This window comes from Gossypium hirsutum, chromosome A12 (assembly GCF_007990345.1).
Source record: "Gossypium hirsutum isolate 1008001.06 chromosome A12, Gossypium_hirsutum_v2.1, whole genome shotgun sequence".
In the NCBI taxonomy this organism is placed as follows: Eukaryota; Viridiplantae; Streptophyta; class Magnoliopsida; order Malvales; family Malvaceae; genus Gossypium; species Gossypium hirsutum.
In genome coordinates, this window is record NC_053435.1 from 89452193 (window position 1) to 89474154 (window position 21962).

Sequence of the window (21962 nt, forward strand, 5' to 3'; positions counted from 1 at the left end):
AATGGAAACTCTCAAAATCTTTAACAGTTTAGAAATTAAAGGTGCGGGCTAGTTAGATTGAGCTGCAATTATTAAAAAAATATAGAAATCATCAAAAATGGAGCTCAAAATTACTTACAATTGGAGCATGCACTAGCCAAACCCTAAAAAGCATCCAAAATTTCTTTTTCCTTTGATATTCGGACACCAAGGAAGAAGATGAACACAATTTCATGTTTTGTTATATTTTAATTAAATTAATTTATCAATTTACTTATTTACCTTTAATGAATAAACATTAGATATTTATAATGCATGTACATTAATGTCCATTAACACTACCAATGGTCTAATATCATCATAAGGACTTTTAATTTAATTAATCATAGCAATTAAGCACTTTAAACAAATAGTATGAAACTTTTGTATTTTATGCGATTAAGTCATTTTATCAAATTTAACATTCAAACAGTAAAATTTATTTATGAAACTTTTCACACATACATTCTATCATGCTGTAAACACATAAAATAATATTAAAATAATTTTTTGACATCGAATTTATGGTTTTTGTAACAACCCAATTTAGACCCTAATCGGAACTGTGGTGTTGGGACCACGAATTTTAGTCAGAAAAATATTTTATATGTTTATTATGTGTGAATTTATATGTGTGAAATTTTCGTGACTTAATTTTGTCGTTTGAGTGTCAGATTTAATAAAAAGGACTTAATCGTGTAAAATGAAAATTTGATGGTTTTATGTGTAAGGATCGAATTGTTGCTGTCTTTTTAATTTGAGGAATTTAAGTTGCAATATTACCATTGGAGTTAGTGATGGATGGTGGTGACCTTTATATATATGTTTTAGTTATTAAATAACAAAGGTTAATTATGTAAAATAGTAATTATGATAATATAATAAAACTTATAATAAAACAACCATGCATTTCATCTTTTATAAATGACCGAATAACAAAATAAAGAAAATAATAAAGCTTAGGGCAATCAACATTATTGAAGCTTGATTCAAGGTTAGTTTTAGTTCGGTTTTTGATAATTTTTACGTTTTTTAGATCATTGCTACATTATCTACAAAGCCCATGCTTGAATTTTTGATTTTGATGAATATTTTGAGTTATGCCATTGATGAATGTTTGAGCTATGTGATGTTAGTTGATGAAATATGAAAGATATGTTTTGGATTAACATGTTTTGTATTGAAATTTTTGGTGATTTTGAGTAATTAGGACTAAATTATAAAAATAGTAAATTGAGGGACTAAAATGTAAAATAAATGAAATTTATGGACTTGTATGAATATAAGGAAGATTCGGCCTAAGCATGATATATTGAAATTTTGCATATTTTGTGTTTTGTGAAATTTAGACTAAATTGTAAAAAGTGTAAAATGTAAGGGGTAAAATGATAATTTTCCTATTTATGTGTTTTTTGACTAAATTGAGTGAAAATATGTTTGAATGAGTTTAATTTGAATATGTTTAGATCAAGAACCAAAGAAATCGAATTTAGATTAGGGGAAAACTAAAGTTGTCGATTAGCCGTCCCGTTCCGATTTTCATCATTCGAGGTAAGTTTATAAGCAAATAGATATCGTTAATTCTAATTATGTATGAGTTTATATGTTGAAATTAAATTATGAGAAATTTTATAAATGAGAGCCGAATGTATATGTGCAAGGGAACTAAGTTTACAACGTCTGACTGAATTACAACGTCCGAAAGTCCCGTACAAACCTTAGGAATAGCAAGGATACATATGTCATGACATAGGATCCAATATGTGTTTTCGTGTAAGACCACATCTTGGACATTGGCATCGATATATGTGGTTACGTGTAAGACCATGTTTGGGACATCGGCGTCGTATTTAATTCGTGTAAGACCCTGTCTGGGACAGTGACATCGATATGTGACAGCATGTAAGACCACGTCTGGGACGTTGGCATTGTATGATATATGTGATTATCCGAGTATCCTATTCAATTCCAAATGGTTCAATGGGCAATAATAATTTGTGAACGAAGGTGTAAAACGAGCTAAAATGATCAAGAATGAGTTAGTTAATTATCTATTTGAAAATAAGGTAAGTTAGCCATTTAATATGTAATATAAATATGTATGTGATTGTTATACTCTGACTTATGAGTATATGCATATAAGGGTATATGTACTTGGTATGATAAAAATATTTTGGCTTGGAAATTGAATGATATTTTGTTAATGTATAAATATATGTTCATTCAGCCATGAATAATTTATATGTGAAAGTGTATATAATACATGAAATTGTAAGCTTAAGATTTAAAGTGATTATGATAGTATAATTTGGTTTAGTTTAAATGAATTAATTATGTCAATTAGTTGTTTATTTGCTTATGACTTACTAAGCTATGATAGCTTACTGTGTGTGTTCATGTTTACCTCTGTTTTATAGATTTTGGATTCAAGTTATGAGTTCGGGGATTGTCAGTAAAGTTTATCACACTATCGACCATTTTTGGTACATTATAATTTTGAACTTGATTTTATGGCATGTATAAGCTAGGTTATGTTTAGTTAAGTTTGAAGTTGTGTACATATTAAGCCATGCGAAAATGGCTAATATGTTAAGTGATTATATGAAACTTTTTGGTCATGTTTATATGTGTTTTATGCTTTGAAAATGGTTGGTGATTTTGGATGTGTATGTTTGGTGGATTCGGCTATGGTACATGCATAGATAAATATATATGTAAAATTGGTTGTTAAGTTTGATTGAGGTGTTATTATGTGAATTGGGATTAAATGATATTTGGTTAAGCTCGAACATGGTAGGAGATTATTTTGATATGTTTGTTATATGGTATGTAAGTTTTGAGTTTTGGACATATATATATTTGGTTAATGACTTATTGTTGAGAAGTATAATTTGTAAGATGAATTGGTTTGGAAATTGTTTATAATGTACTTGTGTATTTGGATATATGATGAAAATCTATAAGATGGTCATAATCAACCCTATGATTCAGTACTTGCATAGATATATATTTTTTGGCACATAATGTATTGACGATATATGCATATATGTTAGCTCAAGGTATATATATATATATGTTATGGTACTTGATATTGTGTTTCGATAATGGGATGAATGATGAATGTTATTGAGTTATAAAATGTAATGCATTAGTTAGTAATATGTATGTTATATATATAGTTTACTTGGTATATGCTCATGGTTTTAAAGTAATGATATAAATAGATTATGGTTGATCATTGTGGAAAGCTTACCATATTGGATATATGTACATACTTATATATTTCGGTTGTGTCTTAAATTTTGGTTTACTTGGAACGCACAATTGGTATTATGAATTAGTTTAAGTTAATAAATTAATACAAAAAATATATGTTTGTTATGTTATTATATGATTCGGTAAAGGAATAATGTTAAGCATAATGAATATTCGGCTATGTTAGTAAATTATTTTATAAGTGTTTTATGGCATGTATTAAGTGATGGATTAGTATGATTCTTGTGTATATGCATATATCTAATGATTGAAATTATGTCCATTTGATTAGTAAAAAGAAATGTTAATTTAATGTTTTTAAATTGAATATTCATAGTAAAATGAATATATTTACCTTTGGTATGAGCATGTATACTTGATTACGTGAGTTTTAATTATGTATAGAATTTAGCATGCAAATGTGTTGTACTATGAGTTATATTTTGTGCTCCTTAAATAATTAATGGTAGCATGATAAAATATGCATTATTTATATATGGTATTAAAGTTATATTCGGCCATATAGTAATGTTTAACACTCTCAAGCTGTGTATGGATAGGTAATGCCTCGTAACTCTAATCCGGCGACGGATACGGGTTAGGAGTGTTACAGTTTTGAAACCACTGTTTCGATTTAGCTAAAATTGAGCTGTTACAACTCTCCCCCCTTAAGGATTTTCGTCCCTGATAATCTTACCTGTGAATAGGTTCGGGTATTGTTTTCTCATAACATCCTCGGGTTCCTATGTAGCTTCTTCAACCCCGTGTCGATGCCGTAATATTTTCACTAATGCGATTCTCTTATTTCTCAGCACTTTGATAGCACGAGCTAAAATTCGAATCGGTTTTTCAAGATATGACATATCAGACTGAATTTCAACCTTGGTCGAGAAAATGACATGTGAAGGGTCAGATCGGTATCGTCGAAGCATCGACACATGAAATACATTATGTATTTTCTCTAACTCAGACGGTAAAGATAGTCGATATGCCACTGGCCCAACTCGCTCAGTAATTTCATATGATCCGATGAATCGTAGATTCAATTTCCCTTTCCGACCAAACCGTAATATCTTTTTCCATGGCGACGCTTTCAAAAACACTTTATTCCCGATCTGAAACTCAATATCTTTCCGTTTCAAGTCTGCGTACAATTTCTGTCTATCCGAAGCTGCTTTCAAACTATCGCGAATTACTTTCAATTTTTCTTTAGTTTCTCTAATCAGACCAACCCTGTGAATCTTATTTTCACTGAGCTCACTCCGGCACAATGGTGTTCGATATTTATGACTGTATAGAGCTTCGTATGGTGCCATCTTTATACTCGATTAGAAGCTATTATTATAAGTAAATTCAATAAATGGTAGATATTTCTCCCAGCTACCTTAAAACTCAAGAATGCAACAACGCAACATATCCTCAAGTATCTGAATAACTTGTTCGAATTGACCATCAACGCAGTGCTAAAATGAAGCTTTGAACCTAAAGCTTCTTGCAGTTTCTTCCAAAATTGCAAAGTAAATCTTGGATCTCTATCCGAAACAATAGATAGGGGAACACCATGTAATCTCACAATTTCAAAAATATAACACCATGTAATCTCACAATTTCGAAAATATACAACTCAATTAATTTATCAAACGAGAAATCTGTACGTACCGAAATGAAATGAGCTGATTTTGTCAATCTGTCAACAACAACCTAGATCGCATTTTTCTTTTTCGAAGATAAGGGCAAACCCGATACGAAATCCATTGTTACTTTATCCCACTTCCACTCATGAATCATAATAGGCTGTAATAAACTTGATGACACTTGATGTTCAGCTTTAACTTGTTGAAAAATCAAACATTTAGAATCAAATTCTAAGATATCTCGTTTCATGCCATGCCACCAATAAAGCTGTTTCAAATCGTTATACATTTTTGTGCTTTCCAGATGTACTGATAAACAACTACCGTGTGCTTCGTTTAGAATCTTTTGAATGAACTCAGAATTTCTTGGTACACATATTCTATCACAAAACATCAAACAATCATCAAGCCCTAATCGAAACTCTGAAATAGAAGTCGACTCACATTGAGCTCGTTTTGCTTACAATTCATTATTAAATTTTTTAGCCTCACAAATATGCTGTAGAAATAATGGTCTCGCTTTCAACTCAGCTACTATTGAACCGTCGTTAGACAAAGCTAATTGTGTGTTCAAAGCACGTAAAGCAACTAAGGAATTTCGGCTGAAAGCATCAGCAACTACGTTCGCTTTCTCCGGATGATAGCCAATCACTAATTCATAGTCTTTTAACAATTCTAACCATCTCCGCTCTCTCAAATTCAAATCTTTTTGATTCATCAGATATTTTAAGCTTTTTTGGTCGGTATAAATGTGACATTTCTCACCAAACAAGCAATGACGTCAAATTTTTAATGCGAACACTATCGTATCTAACTCTAAATCGTGCATCGGATACTTCTTTTCGTGCGGCTTCAATTCTCTCAAGGCATAAGCTACAACTTTGCCTTCCTGCATCAAAACAAAACCCAGGCCATTTAACAATGCATTACTGAAAACTACGAATTCTTTATCCGACTCAGGCTGGACTAACATTGGTGCCTCTGTCAGTAATGCTTTCAACTGCTCGAAGCTCTGCTGACACTTTTTTGACCACTCAAACTTAACATCTTTTTGAAGCAATTGTGTCATTGCAGTCACAATCATCGAGAAGCCTTTCACAAATCATCTATAATAGCCGGCTAGTCCTAGAAAACTAAGAACTTCGGATACATTTCTAGGAGGCTTCCAATCTATAATCGCAGAAATTATACTCGGGTCAACTTGGATACCCGCGGCTGAAACTATATGTCCTAAAAAATCAACCTCTCGTAGCCAAAACTCACATTTGCTGAACTTTTCAAACAACAATTTATCTTTTAAAATTTGTAACATGATTCTCAAATGCTAGACATGGTCAGATTCATTACGAGAGTAAATCAAAATGTTATCAATAAACACAACTATGAATCGGTCTAAGTACGACCTGAAAATCGAGTTCATTAAGTCCATAAAAACAGCAGGTGCATTTGTTAGTCTGAAAGGCATAACAAGAAATTCGTAGTGTCTGTACCTTGTTCTAAATGCAATCTTCGGCACATCTGAGTCTTTAACTCGCAACTGGTAATAACCCGATCTCAAATCAATTTTCGAAAACATTGTTGGCCCTTTTAACTGATCAAAGAAATCATCTATTTGTGGCAAAGGGTACTTATTCTTGATCGTCACTTTGTTGAGCTATCGATAATCTATACACATTCTCATCATGCCATCTTTCTTTTTCACAAATAACACCGGTGCACCTTAGGGAGAGAAACTTGGTCTAGAAAAATCTTTATCTGTCAACTTTTGCAACTGAGCTTTCAATTATTTTAATTCTGTCGGAGCCATTCTGTACGGAGCTATCAATATCAGCATTGTTCCTGGTACTAATTCAATACCAAACTCAACCTCTCTGTTAGGTAGTAAACCCGGTAACTCTTCAGGAAATATATCTAGATACTCGCATACAACTGGTACTAATTTAATCTTTGTTTCTGTCACTTTCGTATCAAGTACATAAGCAAGATAAGTTTCACACCCCTTTTTCACAAATCTCTGAGATAACATAAACGAGATCACAATTGGCAAACTATTCAGATCATCAGATTCAATTCTAATAGTCTCATTATTCTGACATTTCAGTTCAATTGTCTTTCATCTACAATTCACTATAGCATCATGCATTGTTAGCCAATCCATACCCAAAATCACATCAAATTCATCGAATGGAAACAACATCATATTAGCCGGAAAACAGAAATGCCGACTCATTAACGGACAATTCTTGTAGACTTTTTCAACCAAAACACTTTTGGCTAAGGGGTTCGATACTTTAATCATAAATTCAATAGACTCTATAGGTCAAGTCTTACTAGATACTAAATTCATACATATATAAGAATGAGTTGATCCTGGATCTATCAATGCAATCACATTAGTATCATAAAGTGTGAAAGTACCGATGATAACATCTAGATATGACGCTTCTTCACAAGCGCGAATAGCGTAGGCTCTAGCAGGTGCTCTGGCCTCGGATCTCACAGCTAAATTCTTTGTCGCCCCTCTACTACCACTTACATTTTTGGAAATTCTAAGTGGTCTACCTCTATTCGACGTGTTATTTGGTCTCATATTCTGAACTTTATCTTTCTCATCCAGTTCAAGGCAATCTCGGATGAAGTGATCTAGCGAACCATATTTGTAACAAACTTTATTACTTTTATTCCAGCATTCTCCAAAATGTCGTCTCCCACGCCGCTGACACTCGGGTTTGTTGTCTCTCACACTGCCAACACTCACTACTGATGTATCTTGAGCTTTAGAACCTGAGTATTGTTTTCTACGATCTCTGTTCAAATATTCGTTTGAAGCATTTGGGCGAGCATATGAATCTCTGAATTTCTTTGATGAAGATTGATACGGCTTACTCATCGATCTTTTTCTTGAGTCTCTAGTTTTTGAATTCGCTTTTTTCTTTTCTTTGCTAAGATCCTTGGCTTTACAATCTCTTTCAACCAAAATGACAAATTCTTTTAGCTCTAGAATTCGGACTAGTAGTTTTATATCTTCGTTCAACCCGTCAATGAACCGCTTACTCATAATCTTTTCGATAGAAACATACTCCCTAGAATACTTACTCAACCGTACAAATTCTCTTTTATACTCAGTTACAGTCATTCTGCCTTGTTTTAATTCTAGAAACTCTTTGTGCTTTTAATCGAGAAATCTTTGACTGATGTATTTCTTTTAGAATTCGGATTGAAAGAACTCCCAAGTAACCCGTTCTTTTGGAACCACAGATATTAACGTGTTCCACCATTGATACGCAGTGTCTCTCAGTAAAAATACAACACATTTAATACATTCATCAGGAGTACAAGATAATTCATCAAACACTCGAATTGTATTTTCGAGCCAGAACTTAGCTCTCTCAGCATCATCATCAGCAGTAGCTCAGTAATCTTCAGCCCCATGTTTACGAATCTTATCTACTGGTGGCTTGTTCAACCATATCGGATCTATAACTTGAGGAACAATAGGGATTTGTTGAAGGAATAGGTGAGGGTGAAGGTTGTAGAGCAGCTGGATTCGTTCGAATGAACTCTGTGAACCACTTGTTCATCATTTGGAAAAAAAACTTTTTTAGCCTCTCCCTCGTGGCTACTCGCTACAGGCCTAAAACCAGATGGTGTTGCCCCTTAAGCGAAAGCGGTACATCATCAGTTATAGCTCGTTCGGGATCCATTACTATACGAATACACAATTTAAGCTGTCAGGAATCATCACACTATCGCAGAGTATATATGGCATGTATAGCTAGACTCTCACGCAAGCTACGTTAGTCCTAGAATCAGCTAAACTGTAGCTTTGATATCAATAAAATGTAGCACCCCTAAACCGTATCTATCGCCAGAGTAGGGTTACGAGGTATTACCGATCAATTCACAACAGATAGCATACATTTATCAAACATAAACCATTCATTTTCATAAATCATTCAACACAATCACATTGTCCCTTATAAGGGCTTACAAGGCCTTAAACATGCTTTAAAAGTGGTTCGAGACTAAATTAATAACATATGAAAATTTTAGAAACTTAGAAAAATTTCAACCATATAGGGGTCACACGCCCGTGTGAACAGGCTGTGTGCCTCACACGGCTCCAGACACGCCCGTGTCTCAGGCCCTGTGAAAACAGGGCATACATACTGAATTGGGTCACACGACCACCCACACGCCCGTGTGTCTATCCCGTGTGCCTTTCGAAGTAGTCACGCACGCCCGTGTGGCAGCTGTATGCTAGGCCGTGTCAAACCTGTAGGGTATACTGACTTGTACCACATGGCTGGTCACACGCCCGTGTGTGAAACCGTGTGAAGCATATTGACTTCATTTCAATTTCAACACCAGGGGACACACGGCCGTGTAACATAACTGCGTGTCACACACGGCTGAGACACTTTCCCGTGTCTCTGCCTATGTGGACAAAAATAGGTTATTTACCAAGCCATTTTGCCACCCATTTTGCACATACCTAATCAAGCTCAAATGGTACCATTTCAAGACACTAACATGCATCCAAATACCATCAATACCAATCACAAATATGCTATAATTTTCCATCTAATTTCATACCTAAATTCACATATACAATTCAATCAACTAAACCATTCCACATATACATTATCAAGCACCAATTCACAAGCACATAATGTCTCAAATTATCAACTTCAATATCACAATATAGGTCAATTACCAAACTCAAAATATAACCATTTTCACATTTATAAACATCATCAAATTCATCATCTTATGCCAACTCAAATGGCCAAAATACATGTACATCAAACATACCAAAATGACTCAAGCCTATACATGCCATATACCATATATACACAACTCAAAAGTACCAAATAGATGTTTGATAATGCGATAAAGCCTCTGATAATCCCCGGATCTGAGTTAGCTTTAATTCACTATAAATCATAGAAAAATAACACGAAGTAAGCTTTATAGCTTAGTAAGCTCGTATGTGAATAACTTAATTCATCGAATCAATGCAAATCAACTAATTACACATTAACTACAAACCTTTCTCAATTCTCAAAACATGATCAAATACCATCTCATCGAACTTTCACTATTTAATACTCGAATAGGTTTTGTACATACTTGTATCGCCTCATACTAACCTCTTTCTCAACCACATCGTACGTTTACCCGTTGAACCATTCAAAATAGAAATCAGATACTTGGGAGTCTCGTACGATAAGTACCTATACCATGGCCTGTAGCCAAATCAAGGTAACTTATCCGAAGAACTATTATCATGGCCCGAAGCCAAATCATCCGATATGCATGGCCTGAAGCCAAATTGGTATAACTCGCACCCGAAGTGCTAATATCATGAACCGAAGTCAACTCAACTTATCATCTAATAACATGACACTAGTATCCAAATCTATTCCTAAAGTTCAACCGGGATTTCTGACTTATTAATTCCATCGTCGAATGTATCTGTAGATCGTATTTACAATTTATACATTAATGAAAACCTCATAATCACATTTTAGGCAATATCAAAGCATTTAACGTACATTTATAATGAAATCATCACATACGAACTTACCTAGTATTCGGAATTGACGGATTGGGTCGACTACTCGATAACCTTACTTTTCCCCTAATCTAAATCTGGATTCTTTCTTTATTAATCTATATGAATTCAAAATTATTTTATTTATTCATCTACTCATTCAATGGCTGGTCACACGCCCGTGTGTGAAACCGTGTGAAGCATATTGACTTCATTTCAATTTCAACACCAGGGGACACACAGCCGTGTAACATAACTGCGTGTCACACACGGCTGAGACACTTTCCCGTGTCTCTGCCTATGTGGACAAAAATAGGTTATTTACCAAGCCATTTTGCCACCCATTTTGCACATACCTAATCAAGCTCAAATGGTACCATTTCAAGACACTAACATGCATCCAAATACCATCAATACCAATCACAAATATGCTATAATTTTCCATCTAATTTCATACCTAAATTCACATATACAATTCAATCAACTAAACCATTCCACATATACATTATCAAGCACCAATTCACAAGCACATAATGTCTCAAATTATCAACTTCAATATCACAATATAGGTCAATTACCAAACTCAAAATATAACCATTTTCACATTTATAAACATCATCAAATTCATCATCTTATGCCAACTCAAATGGCCAAAATACATGTACATCAAACATACCAAAATGACTCAAGCCTATACATGCCATATACCATATATACACAATTCAAAAGTACCAAATAGATGTTTGATAATGCGGTGAAGCCTCTGATAATCCCCGGATCTGAGTTAGCTTTGATTCACTATAAATCATAGAAAAATAACACGAAGTAAGCTTTATAGCTTAGTAAGCTTGTATGTGAATAACTTAATTCGTCGAATCAATGCAAATCAACCAATTACACATTAACTACAAACCTTTCTCAATTCTCAAAACATGATCAAATACCATCTCATCGAACTTTCACTATTTAATACTCGAATAGGTTTTGTACATACTTGTATCGCCTCATACTAACCTCTTTCTCAACCACATCGTACGTTTATCCGTTGAACCATTCAAAATAGAAATCAGATACTTGGGAGTCTCGTACGATAAGTACCTATACCATGGCCTGTAGCCAAATCAAGGTAACTTATCCGAAGAACTATTATCATGGCCCGAAGCCAAATCATCCGATATGCATAGCCTGAAGCCAAATTGGTATAACTCGCACCCGAAGTGCTAATATCATGAACCGAAGTCAACTCAACTTATCATCTAATAACATGACACTAGTATCCAAATCTATTCCTAAAGTTCAACCGGGATTTCTGACTTATTAATTCCATCGTCGAATGTATCTGTAGATCGTATTTACAATTTATACATTAATGAAAACCTCATAATCACATTTTAGGCAATATCAAAGCATTTAACGTACATTTATAATGAAATCATCACATACGAACTTACCTAGTATTCGGAATTGACGGATTGGGTCGACTACTCGATAACCTTACTTTTCCCCTAATCTAAATCTGGATTCTTTCTTTATTAATCTATATGAATTCAAAATTATTTTATTTATTCATCTACTCATTCAATGGCTGGTCACACGCCCGTGTGTGAAACCGTGTGAAGCATATTGACTTCATTTCAATTTCAACACCAGGGGACACACGGCCGTGTAACATAACTGCGTGTCACACACGGCTGAGACACTTTCCCGTGTCTCTGCCTATGTGGACAAAAATAGGTTATTTACCAAGCCATTTTGCCACCCATTTTGCACATACCTAATCAAGCTCAAATGGTACCATTTCAAGACACTAACATGCATCCAAATACCATCAATACCAATCACAAATATGCTATAATTTTCCATCTAATTTCATACCTAAATTCACATATACAATTCAATCAACTAAACCATTCCACATATACATTATCAAGCACCAATTCACAAGCACATAATGTCTCAAATTATCAACTTCAATATCACAATATAGGTCAATTACCAAACTCAAAATATAACCATTTTCACATTTATAAACATCATCAAATTCATCATCTTATGCCAACTCAAATGGCCAAAATACATGTACATCAAACATACCAAAATGACTCAAGCCTATACATGCCATATACCATATATACACAATTCAAAAGTACCAAATAGATGTTTGATAATGCGATGAAGCCTCTGATAATCCCCGGATCTGAGTTAGCTTTGATTCACTATAAATCATAGAAAAATAACATGAAGTAAGCTTTATAGCTTAGTAAGCTTGTATGTGAATAACTTAATTCGTCGAATCAATGCAAATCAACCAATTACACATTAACTACAAACCTTTCTCAATTCTCAAAACATGATCAAATACCATCTCATCGAACTTTCACTATTTAATACTCGAATAGGTTTTGTACATACTTGTATCGCCTCATACTAACCTCTTTCTCAACCACATCGTACGTTTACCCGTTGAACCATTCAAAATAGAAATCAGATACTTGGGAGTCTCGTACGATAAGTACCTATACCATGGCCTGTAGCCAAATCAAGGTAACTTATCCGAAGAACTATTATCATGGCCCGAAGCCAAATCATCCGATATGCATGGCCTGAAGCCAAATTGGTATAACTCGCACCCGAAGTTCTAATATCATGAACCGAAGTCAACTCAACTTATCATCTAATAACATGACACTAGTATCCAAATCTATTCCTAAAGTTCAACCGGGATTTCTGACTTATTAATTCCATCGTCGAATGTATCTGTAGATCGTATTTACAATTTATACATTAATGAAAACCTCATAATCACATTTTAGGCAATATCAAAGCATTTAACGTACATTTATAATGAAATCATCACATACGAACTTACCTAGTATTCGGAATTGACGGATTGGGTCGACTACTCGATAACCTTATTTTTCCCCTAATCTAAATCTGGATTCTTTCTTTATTAATCTATATGAATTCAAAATTATTTTATTTATTCATCTACTCATTCAATGGCTGGTCACACGCCCGTGTGTGAAACCGTGTGAAGCATATTGACTTCATTTCAATTTCAACACCAGGGGACACACGGCCGTGTAACATAACTGCGTGTCACACACGGCTGAGACACTTTCCCGTGTCTCTGCCTATGTGGACAAAAATAGGTTATTTACCAAGCCATTTTGCCACCCATTTTGCACATACCTAATCAAGCTCAAATGGTACCATTTCAAGACACTAACATGCATCCAAATACCATCAATACCAATCACAAATATGCTATAATTTTCCATCTAATTTCATACCTAAATTCACATATACAATTCAATCAACTAAACCATTCCACATATACATTATCAAGCACCAATTTACAAGCACATAATGTCTCAAATTATCAACTTCAATATCACAATATAGGTCAATTACCAAACTCAAAATATAACCATTTTCACATTTATAAACATCATCAAATTCATCATCTTATGCCAACTCAAATGGCCAAAATACATGTACATCAAACATACCAAAATGACTCAAGCCTATACATGCCATATACCATATATACACAATTCAAAAGTACCAAATAGATGTTTGATAATGCGATGAAGCCTCTGATAATCCCCGGATCTGAGTTAGCTTTGATTCACTATAAATCATAGAAAAATAACACGAAGTAAGCTTTATAGCTTAGTAAGCTTGTATGTGAATAACTTAATTCGTCGAATCAATGCAAATCAACCAATTACACATTAACTACAAACCTTTCTCAATTCTCAAAACATGATCAAATACCATCTCATCGAACTTTCACTATTTAATACTCGAATAGGTTTTGTACATACTTGTATCGCCTCATACTAACCTCTTTCTCAACCACATCGTACGTTTACCCGTAACCATTCAAAATAGAAATCAAATACTTGGAAGTCTCGTACAATAAGTACCTATACCATGACCTATAGCCAAATCAAGGTAACTTATCCGAAGAACTATTATCATGGCCCGAAGCTAAATCATCCGATATGCATGGCCTGAAGCCAAATCGGTATAACTCGCACCCGAAGTGCTAATATCATGAACCGAAGTCAACTCAACTTATCATCTAATAACATGACACTAGTATCCAAATCTATTCCTAAAGTTCAACCGGGATTTCTGACTTATTAATTCCATCGTCGAATGTATCTGTAGATTGTATTTACAATTTATACATTAATGAAAACCTCATAATCACATTTTAGGCAATATCAAAGCATTTAACATACATTTATAATGAAATCATCACATACGAACTTACCTAGTATTCGGAATTAACGGATTGGGTCGACTACTCGATAACCTTACTTTTCCCCTAGTCTAAATCTGGATTCTTTCTTTATTAATCTATATGAATTCAAAATTATTTTATTTATTCATCTACTCATTCAATGGCTGGTCACACGCCCGTGTGTGAAACCGTGTGAAGCATATTGACTTCATTTCAATTTCAACACTAGGGGACACACGGCCGTGTAACATAACTGCGTGTCACACACGGCTGAGACACTTTCTCGTGTCTCTGCCTATGTGGACAAAAATAGGTTATTTACCAAGCCATTTTGCCACCCATTTTGCACATACCTAATCAAGCTCAAATGGTACCATTTCAAGACACTAACATGCATCCAAATACCATCAATACCAATATAACCAATCAACTAAACCATATATATATATTATCAATTCACATATACAATTCATACCTAAATTCACATATACAATTCAATCAACTAAACCATTCCACATATATATTATCAAGCACCAATTCACAAGCACATAACGTCTCAAATTATCAACTTCAATATCACAATATAGGTCAATTACCAAACTCAAAATATAACCATTTTCACATTTATAAGCATCATCAAATTCATCATCTTATGCCAACTCAAATGGCTAAAATACATATACATCAAACATACCAAAATGACTCAAGCCTATACATGCCATATACTATATATACACAACTCAAAAGTACCAAATAGATGTTTGATAATGCGATGAAGCCTCTGATAATCCCCGGATCTGAGTTAGCTTTGATTCACTATAACTCATAGAAAAATAACACGAAGTAAGCTTTATAGCTTAGTAAGCTTGTATGTGAATAACTTAATTCATCGAATCAATGCAAATCAACCAATTACACATTAACTACAAACCTTTCTCAATTCTCAAAACATGATCAAATACCATCTCATCAAACTTTCACTATTTAATACTCGAATAGGTTTTGTACATACTTGTATCGCCTCATACTAACCTCTTTCTCAAACACATCGTACGTTTACCCGTTGAACCATTCGAAATAGAAATCAGATACTTGGGAGTCTCGTACGATAAGTACCTATACCATGGCCTGTAGCCTAATCAAGGTAACTTATCCGAAGAACTATTATCATGGCCCGAAGCTAAATCATCCGATATGCATGGCCTGAAGCCAAATCGGTATAACTCGTACCCTAAGTGCTAATATCATAAACCGAAGTCAACTCAACTTATCATCTAATAACATGACACTAGTATCCAAATCTATTCCTAAAGTTCAACTGGGATTTCTGACTTATTAATTCCATCGTCGAATGTATCTGTAGATCGTATTTACAATTCATACATTAATGAAAACCTCATAATCACATTTTAGGCAATATCAAAGCATTTAACATACATTTATAATGAAATCATCACATACGAACTTACCTAGTATTCAGAATTGACGGATTGGGTCGACTACTCGATAACCTTACTTTTCCCCTAATCTAAATCTGGATTCTTTCTTTATTAATCTATATGAATTCAAAATTATTTTATTTATTCATCTACTCATTCAATTAATCCAAAAATAAACATTTAGATATTTTTACACATTAGCCCCTAAACTTTCGCATTTAATCAATTTAGTCCCTTTTGACATTTTCATAAAAAATCACTTAATAAAACATGTAAAACTATCATTAAGCTTTCATATTTCAACATTAAACATCAAAGAACACAAAGAATCAACAATGGCAACTCTTAAAATCTTTAACAATTTCGAAATTAAAGGTACGAGCTAGCTAGATTGAGCTGCAACGATTACAAAAACATAGAAATCATAAAAAACGGAGCTCAAAATTACTTACAATTGGAGCATGCACTAACACCCTAACAAGCATCCAACCTTTCTTTTTCCTTTGATATTTGGTCACCAAGGAAGAAGATGAACTTAATTTCATGTTTTGTTATATTTTAATTAACTTAATTTATCAATTTACTTATTTACCCTTAATGAATAAACATTAGAAATTTATAATGCATGTCCATTAATGTCCATTAACACTACCAATAGTCTAATATCATCATAAGGACTTTTAATTTAATTAATCATAGCAATTAAGCACTTTAAACAAATAGTATGCAACTTTTGTATTTTACGCGATTAAGTCCTTTTATCAAATTAAACATTCAAAAAGTAAAATTTCTTTACGAAACTTTCACACATGCATGCTATCATGCTGTAAACACATAAAATAGTATTAAAATAGTTTTTTGACATCAGATTTGTGGTTTCAAAACTACTATTCCGATTTAGCTAAAATTGGGTTGTTACATGTTATCTGTTTGATTTTTGCTAAATTAGCTTTATCACTGAAACCAAGGACGCCCACAGTTAAACAAATCGTTATTGTTGGGTGGCAACGGTCCAAAACCTGGGCCCCACTTTCGGACAACGTCGTAATAATAGAAGAAAACAACGAAAACAATTTTCGGTAAAAGTACTATAACTCACAAAATGAAAAGAGAGGTGTCAACAGTGTTAAATAAAAGGAAAGCTTCGATAAAGCAACAATCACCTCCTCTTATTCGTATGACTAACTTTCCATGTCTTCTTCTTTCTGTTAAGAAAAGCAATATTTTATACAAGTTACAAAAATCATCCACATTTGTCAAACTGAATCCCAATTAAAAAGAACAGAAAAAAGTTGATCAAAAAACGATTAATCATAAGAGAAAAAGGAAAGGGAAGAGGAAAAAAGATATTAACATTAGCATTTTTGTTTTAGAAACATCAATATTCCTTTTTGTTTTTGGTCGACTAATTAATAAGGAGAGAAACATTTAAGTTGATAATCGCCCTTTTCCCTTTTAACTATATATCAAGTGTTTTCTTTTATTGTCTATATTTTTATATTTTTTAAAAGATTAAATCAAATTTTTATCATTTTTAAGAGTTAAAATATAATTTTATCATTACTAATTTAAAATTTTATAAATTATAAAAAATCTAAATTGAAGATTTACCATATCTACTAAGCTCCTCCACTGGCTTGTACTAGAGATCGGCAGGCATTTACTTGAACCACCAATCGAAAACCAAAGGCTCACTGCACTCATTCGTCGGTCAATTCGTACGGACTCCAAGGACCGTAGACGCGTTTTGTCTCGTCTTATGAAACCAAAGTTTGCAAGTCTATGAGGAGAAAATGGTACGGTGTTGGGTGGTGCAGACTATATTTATTATTGTAGTTCCTTCGATTGGGTTTTGAGTTGATGATGGTGGGATGATTTGCCACTTCTTAGGACAGCATCATTGTGATTAAAGGGATCGCTGCCTACGAGGCTACGCCTACCAGGTGTTTCCTACGGTCAAAGTCAAATTAAACGACCACACGATTGAATTGCAAACATTTAGTTAAATAAACTCTATTCTATGACTTTTTCCAGTAAAACTAACACACAAAATTGTAGATATCTTCAAGCAAGGCATAGGTAAATCAGTACCTGCAAAAAAAGCCGATCAGACCTAAGAATCAGTGTCTACGTCAAACATAGCCAAATATGCCTCGACCAAACATTTCACCCCATAAAGAAGGACAAATGCTTCGGGGGTCGGACCATCGGTATTCCCACGTCTTGCAGTGCTTCTGCTCAAGCCGCCACAAAACTGCCTTCCTCAACTCATTCCCCAACACAACCCAATAACCCATAATATCACTCCTCTTACCCAGCCATGCATCAACATTCAATTATACAACCTGCTCTTGGAGTTGACCCAAAACTATAAAGAAAAACTCTCTTAGCTTGAATCATAATACTGATATCAGTCATATCAATTAACATTCTTCGTTCCAATAATGAATCAAAATTTTATCAATCTTGCAAGTTTGTTTTATCCCATTTAGCTGTGTACTAGATAGTATATAATCAAGTAAAACAATTACTAGAATAATTTATGATATGGTATTGTTGTTTAATGTATGAGACAATTCTTTTTCTTATTTATTTTGTATTTGTTGAAATATGAATTATATCAATAAAGTTTATTGATACATATTTTATATTTAAATTTATTTATTCTCGATATTTGTAAATATTTTTCAATTAATACATATGATATGATTTTTTTTAAATATCAATACATTCAAAATAATACACTAAAGCATACCGATATATATCAGTAAAACACTTATTCGGGTTTTAACTATTTTGGTGGGGTATGGTATTGGCCAAATTTCATCCGAGATAGCAGCAAAGCAGAGTTATTGATGCAAAAGTTTCCTTGAAAAGTCTGGATGTATACCATGGTTGTGAAATCCATTATGCAGCTGCCAACCTGATTGTCACTTATAGCGTTAAAGATTACTTGGTCATTACGTTTATCTAATAAATACATATTTATATTAGGTGAGAATTTTAAAGAAGAATAACTCTTGATGATGAAGTAATAGGCCTAGTATTAAATCCAGGTTGCCGACCATCTAGTGGTGATGAGAATGGAAGCCATCGACGTGGATGCAAATCTTGCGGTTAAGTTTCATTCCACGACTTGTCCTATTTTTACCATTGTAAGATGTAGCACTCAACTGATGATGAAAATGCCAGTTCATTCATAGGGTTTCTGTGAGCATTGGTAATTTATTTAAGCCCCTTATAAGTAAAATTCAAGTTCAAATTGGTATTGTATTGTACTCAATGGACAAGTTCAACTCAGCTATTGCTGAAATGGATTCATTTTGTAACTCTCGAGAAAGGCTCCCAAAGTTATGAATTTTTTTAAATATCAATACATCCAAAATAATTGATGTTACATTTACCATTTCTTTTACAGAATAGAAAAAGTTACCATCGCAATCATAAATATTAAATTGTTCCGAGCAATCATGCTTGCATCATTCGAACTTGATAATTAAGCTGGCAGCATCATCGAACTATAAATTGTTCCCAACAACCGGGCTGCATCATCAAACTCGCTGCTTGCTGCATCATCCCTGTTGGTGCTGCTAACTTGAATTTCCTGCATATTAATTGATCTAGAAAAAAAGGATAAAAGATGCATTTTTAAAAACTTGTATTTAGTATTGACTAAAGATGTACTATAGTAAAAATTATAAATTTAAAATCAGGAAGCTATATCCGTTAAACAAAATGGAAAATTATGCTCAAGAAGAAACCTGAGCTGCCATTTATGTTAGAAGTTTAAACTTAATCAACTCATGTCCTTAGCAAAGAAGTAAACCCCATTTTTTACACTAAACAAACAAAGAAATGGAAATTGTCAAGAAGACTTTGATGGACCACCCTGACATCAATGGTTTTGCTTTTACAGCAAACATAACACACGTTGACGTGATGTTTTAAAACAATCTTTTCCATGCTATATTATTATCAAATATAAAGTCAACTACCCAAATATATAGCTCAAATCTTGCAGCCCAAGTTGTTGAAGGCAAAAGTACCGTATACAGAAGAGCAAAACCAAGGAGCAGCAAATAAGAACAAAAAAAAACCCATTAAGTCCAAAATTGCACCTTGTTTGTGTACAGTTTCACAACAGCAGATAACAACTGGTTTCCAGCTATTGCTCTCACTCTTTGTATCATTTGCGGCCTTGTAATCTTTTTTTCCTGCCACAGTAAATGATTACGACTCAAGTTGCACATCACATATGGTAATTTTGAATTCGGATGAAAAATCATTAGTCTTACCAGATAATTTGTATACTGCTCTTCAAGGGAAGCCCTTTGTGAATGATCTAGAAAGGGCGAAAGTATAGAGATCAACGTGCCAAAGGTTATCCACGTTTTAGGCTTGATGGTTTTTGGTTCTGTTAACCCTTTGGAGCCAAAACAAAGAAATTAACAGTAGCACATGAAAAAAAATTTGCATGCATCTTAACAAATTAAGAGTCGCACATGACAATTTAAATTAAGCTGCTCACCGCTTAAGCAAAGAGGAGCTTCGAAACTGAGAATGTAACAGGGGAGGATATTACAATTCAAGTGCGTATTCCAAATGATATATCTGGTAGGAGATGAAATATCATCTACGGCAGAATCGAAATCCATTGAACTCGGATGGAACTGATCTCTAGAATCTTCCCTCGCCACTTCTTGTTTTCCTAATATAACTCGGCATAGCAACAAATGCCCCACGCCACTTCCATCCACTTCTGAACACAATACACTGCAACACATGAATCAATTTTCATTATTTCAATAGAAAGCTCCCAAAAATTCATACAACAATTCAACTAAAAAGCTAACCTGTCTAAACCATGCTTTGCAGGAGACACGGAAATGCTATGTCTACGCCAACTAAATCCATGCATCACAGTCTCGCAAATCTCGTTTTTAGAAGCACCGTACCAAGCGTACTTGATATTGGCATCTCCACCACGCGTATCAGCCACCGCCTTTGTGTAAACAGCAAAACTGTGTGCTCGAATTTTCCAACACTGACTAGTGTTGGAATTCTTATGGATTGCCACGATTTTCGTCCTATAGGAGATCCGCGGATTTCGCGATAAACTAGAGAAAAAGCTTGTTTTGATTATATCACCTTCAAAGCTTGATTCATCTATTTTAGAGAAACCATTTGCAACAAAGTGCTGGAAACAATTGTAACATGAATCAAGCTCGTTACTTTCTGACATAGCATCATCAATAGTTATGGAGGTTTGATTTTCTGCACCAATTTGATTCATTGTTTCAGGAAAAGGTATGAAAAAGATTGCAAGGAGCAACAAAGTAAAAATCAAAGACGAAATAAAGATGCAGCTATTTATTTATAGGTTTAAAAAGTTGAATTTAGACCGCCCCTTGTAACTTTTTTAAAAAAATTGTTAATGGGGGAATAAAGAAATATACACAGCTTTCGTGCCGCAGTACAAAACCGTCTATGGCCGTGTCGCTCAAGTATCCCTGGCAACGTTTCGGATTACTTAGGAATTTACATATTTAGCCTTACCTTTTACCGAAAGTATACCTCAATACATAAAAGGAATGCTCTAATCTAAAGGTTTCTTTCAAGGACACGTGTTGCTAACATTTTTATTTTTTAGTCATTATTCGGTAAACGTAAAATTTCGGTTTAGATCCCTCTTCTATACTCACATTTGGGATTTAGGTTTTATATTTTAATTTGACATAATTTAATTATCTAATTTTATAATTATATTAATTAATTCAAATAATTAGTATCCTTAACTTTTCTGA

The 21962-nt window shown here is 33.8% G+C and overlaps 1 protein-coding gene across 2 annotated transcripts; it reads right to left on the bottom strand.

Moving 5' to 3' along the window:
• Positions 1-19509: 19509 nt before the first annotated feature.
• LOC121210964 (probable inactive poly [ADP-ribose] polymerase SRO2) lies at positions 19510-21605 on the bottom strand. 2 transcript variants are annotated; one of them, XM_041083019.1, is made up of 5 exons: positions 21012-21604; positions 20687-20931; positions 20454-20581; positions 20277-20372; positions 19510-19778 (listed from the first exon to the last, which is right to left on the bottom strand). In XM_041083019.1, the coding sequence occupies exons 1-5, from the start codon at positions 21449-21451 to the stop codon at positions 19770-19772; spliced, it is 918 nt and encodes a 305-aa protein (XP_040938953.1). In that variant the 5' UTR covers positions 21452-21604; the 3' UTR covers positions 19510-19769. The 2 variants fall into 2 exon arrangements, with proteins under 2 accessions (XP_040938953.1, XP_040938952.1); XM_041083018.1 differs by lacking the exon at positions 19510-19778 and having other exon boundaries at positions 19785-20372; positions 21012-21605.
• Between the last annotated feature and the right edge of the window lie 357 nt (positions 21606-21962).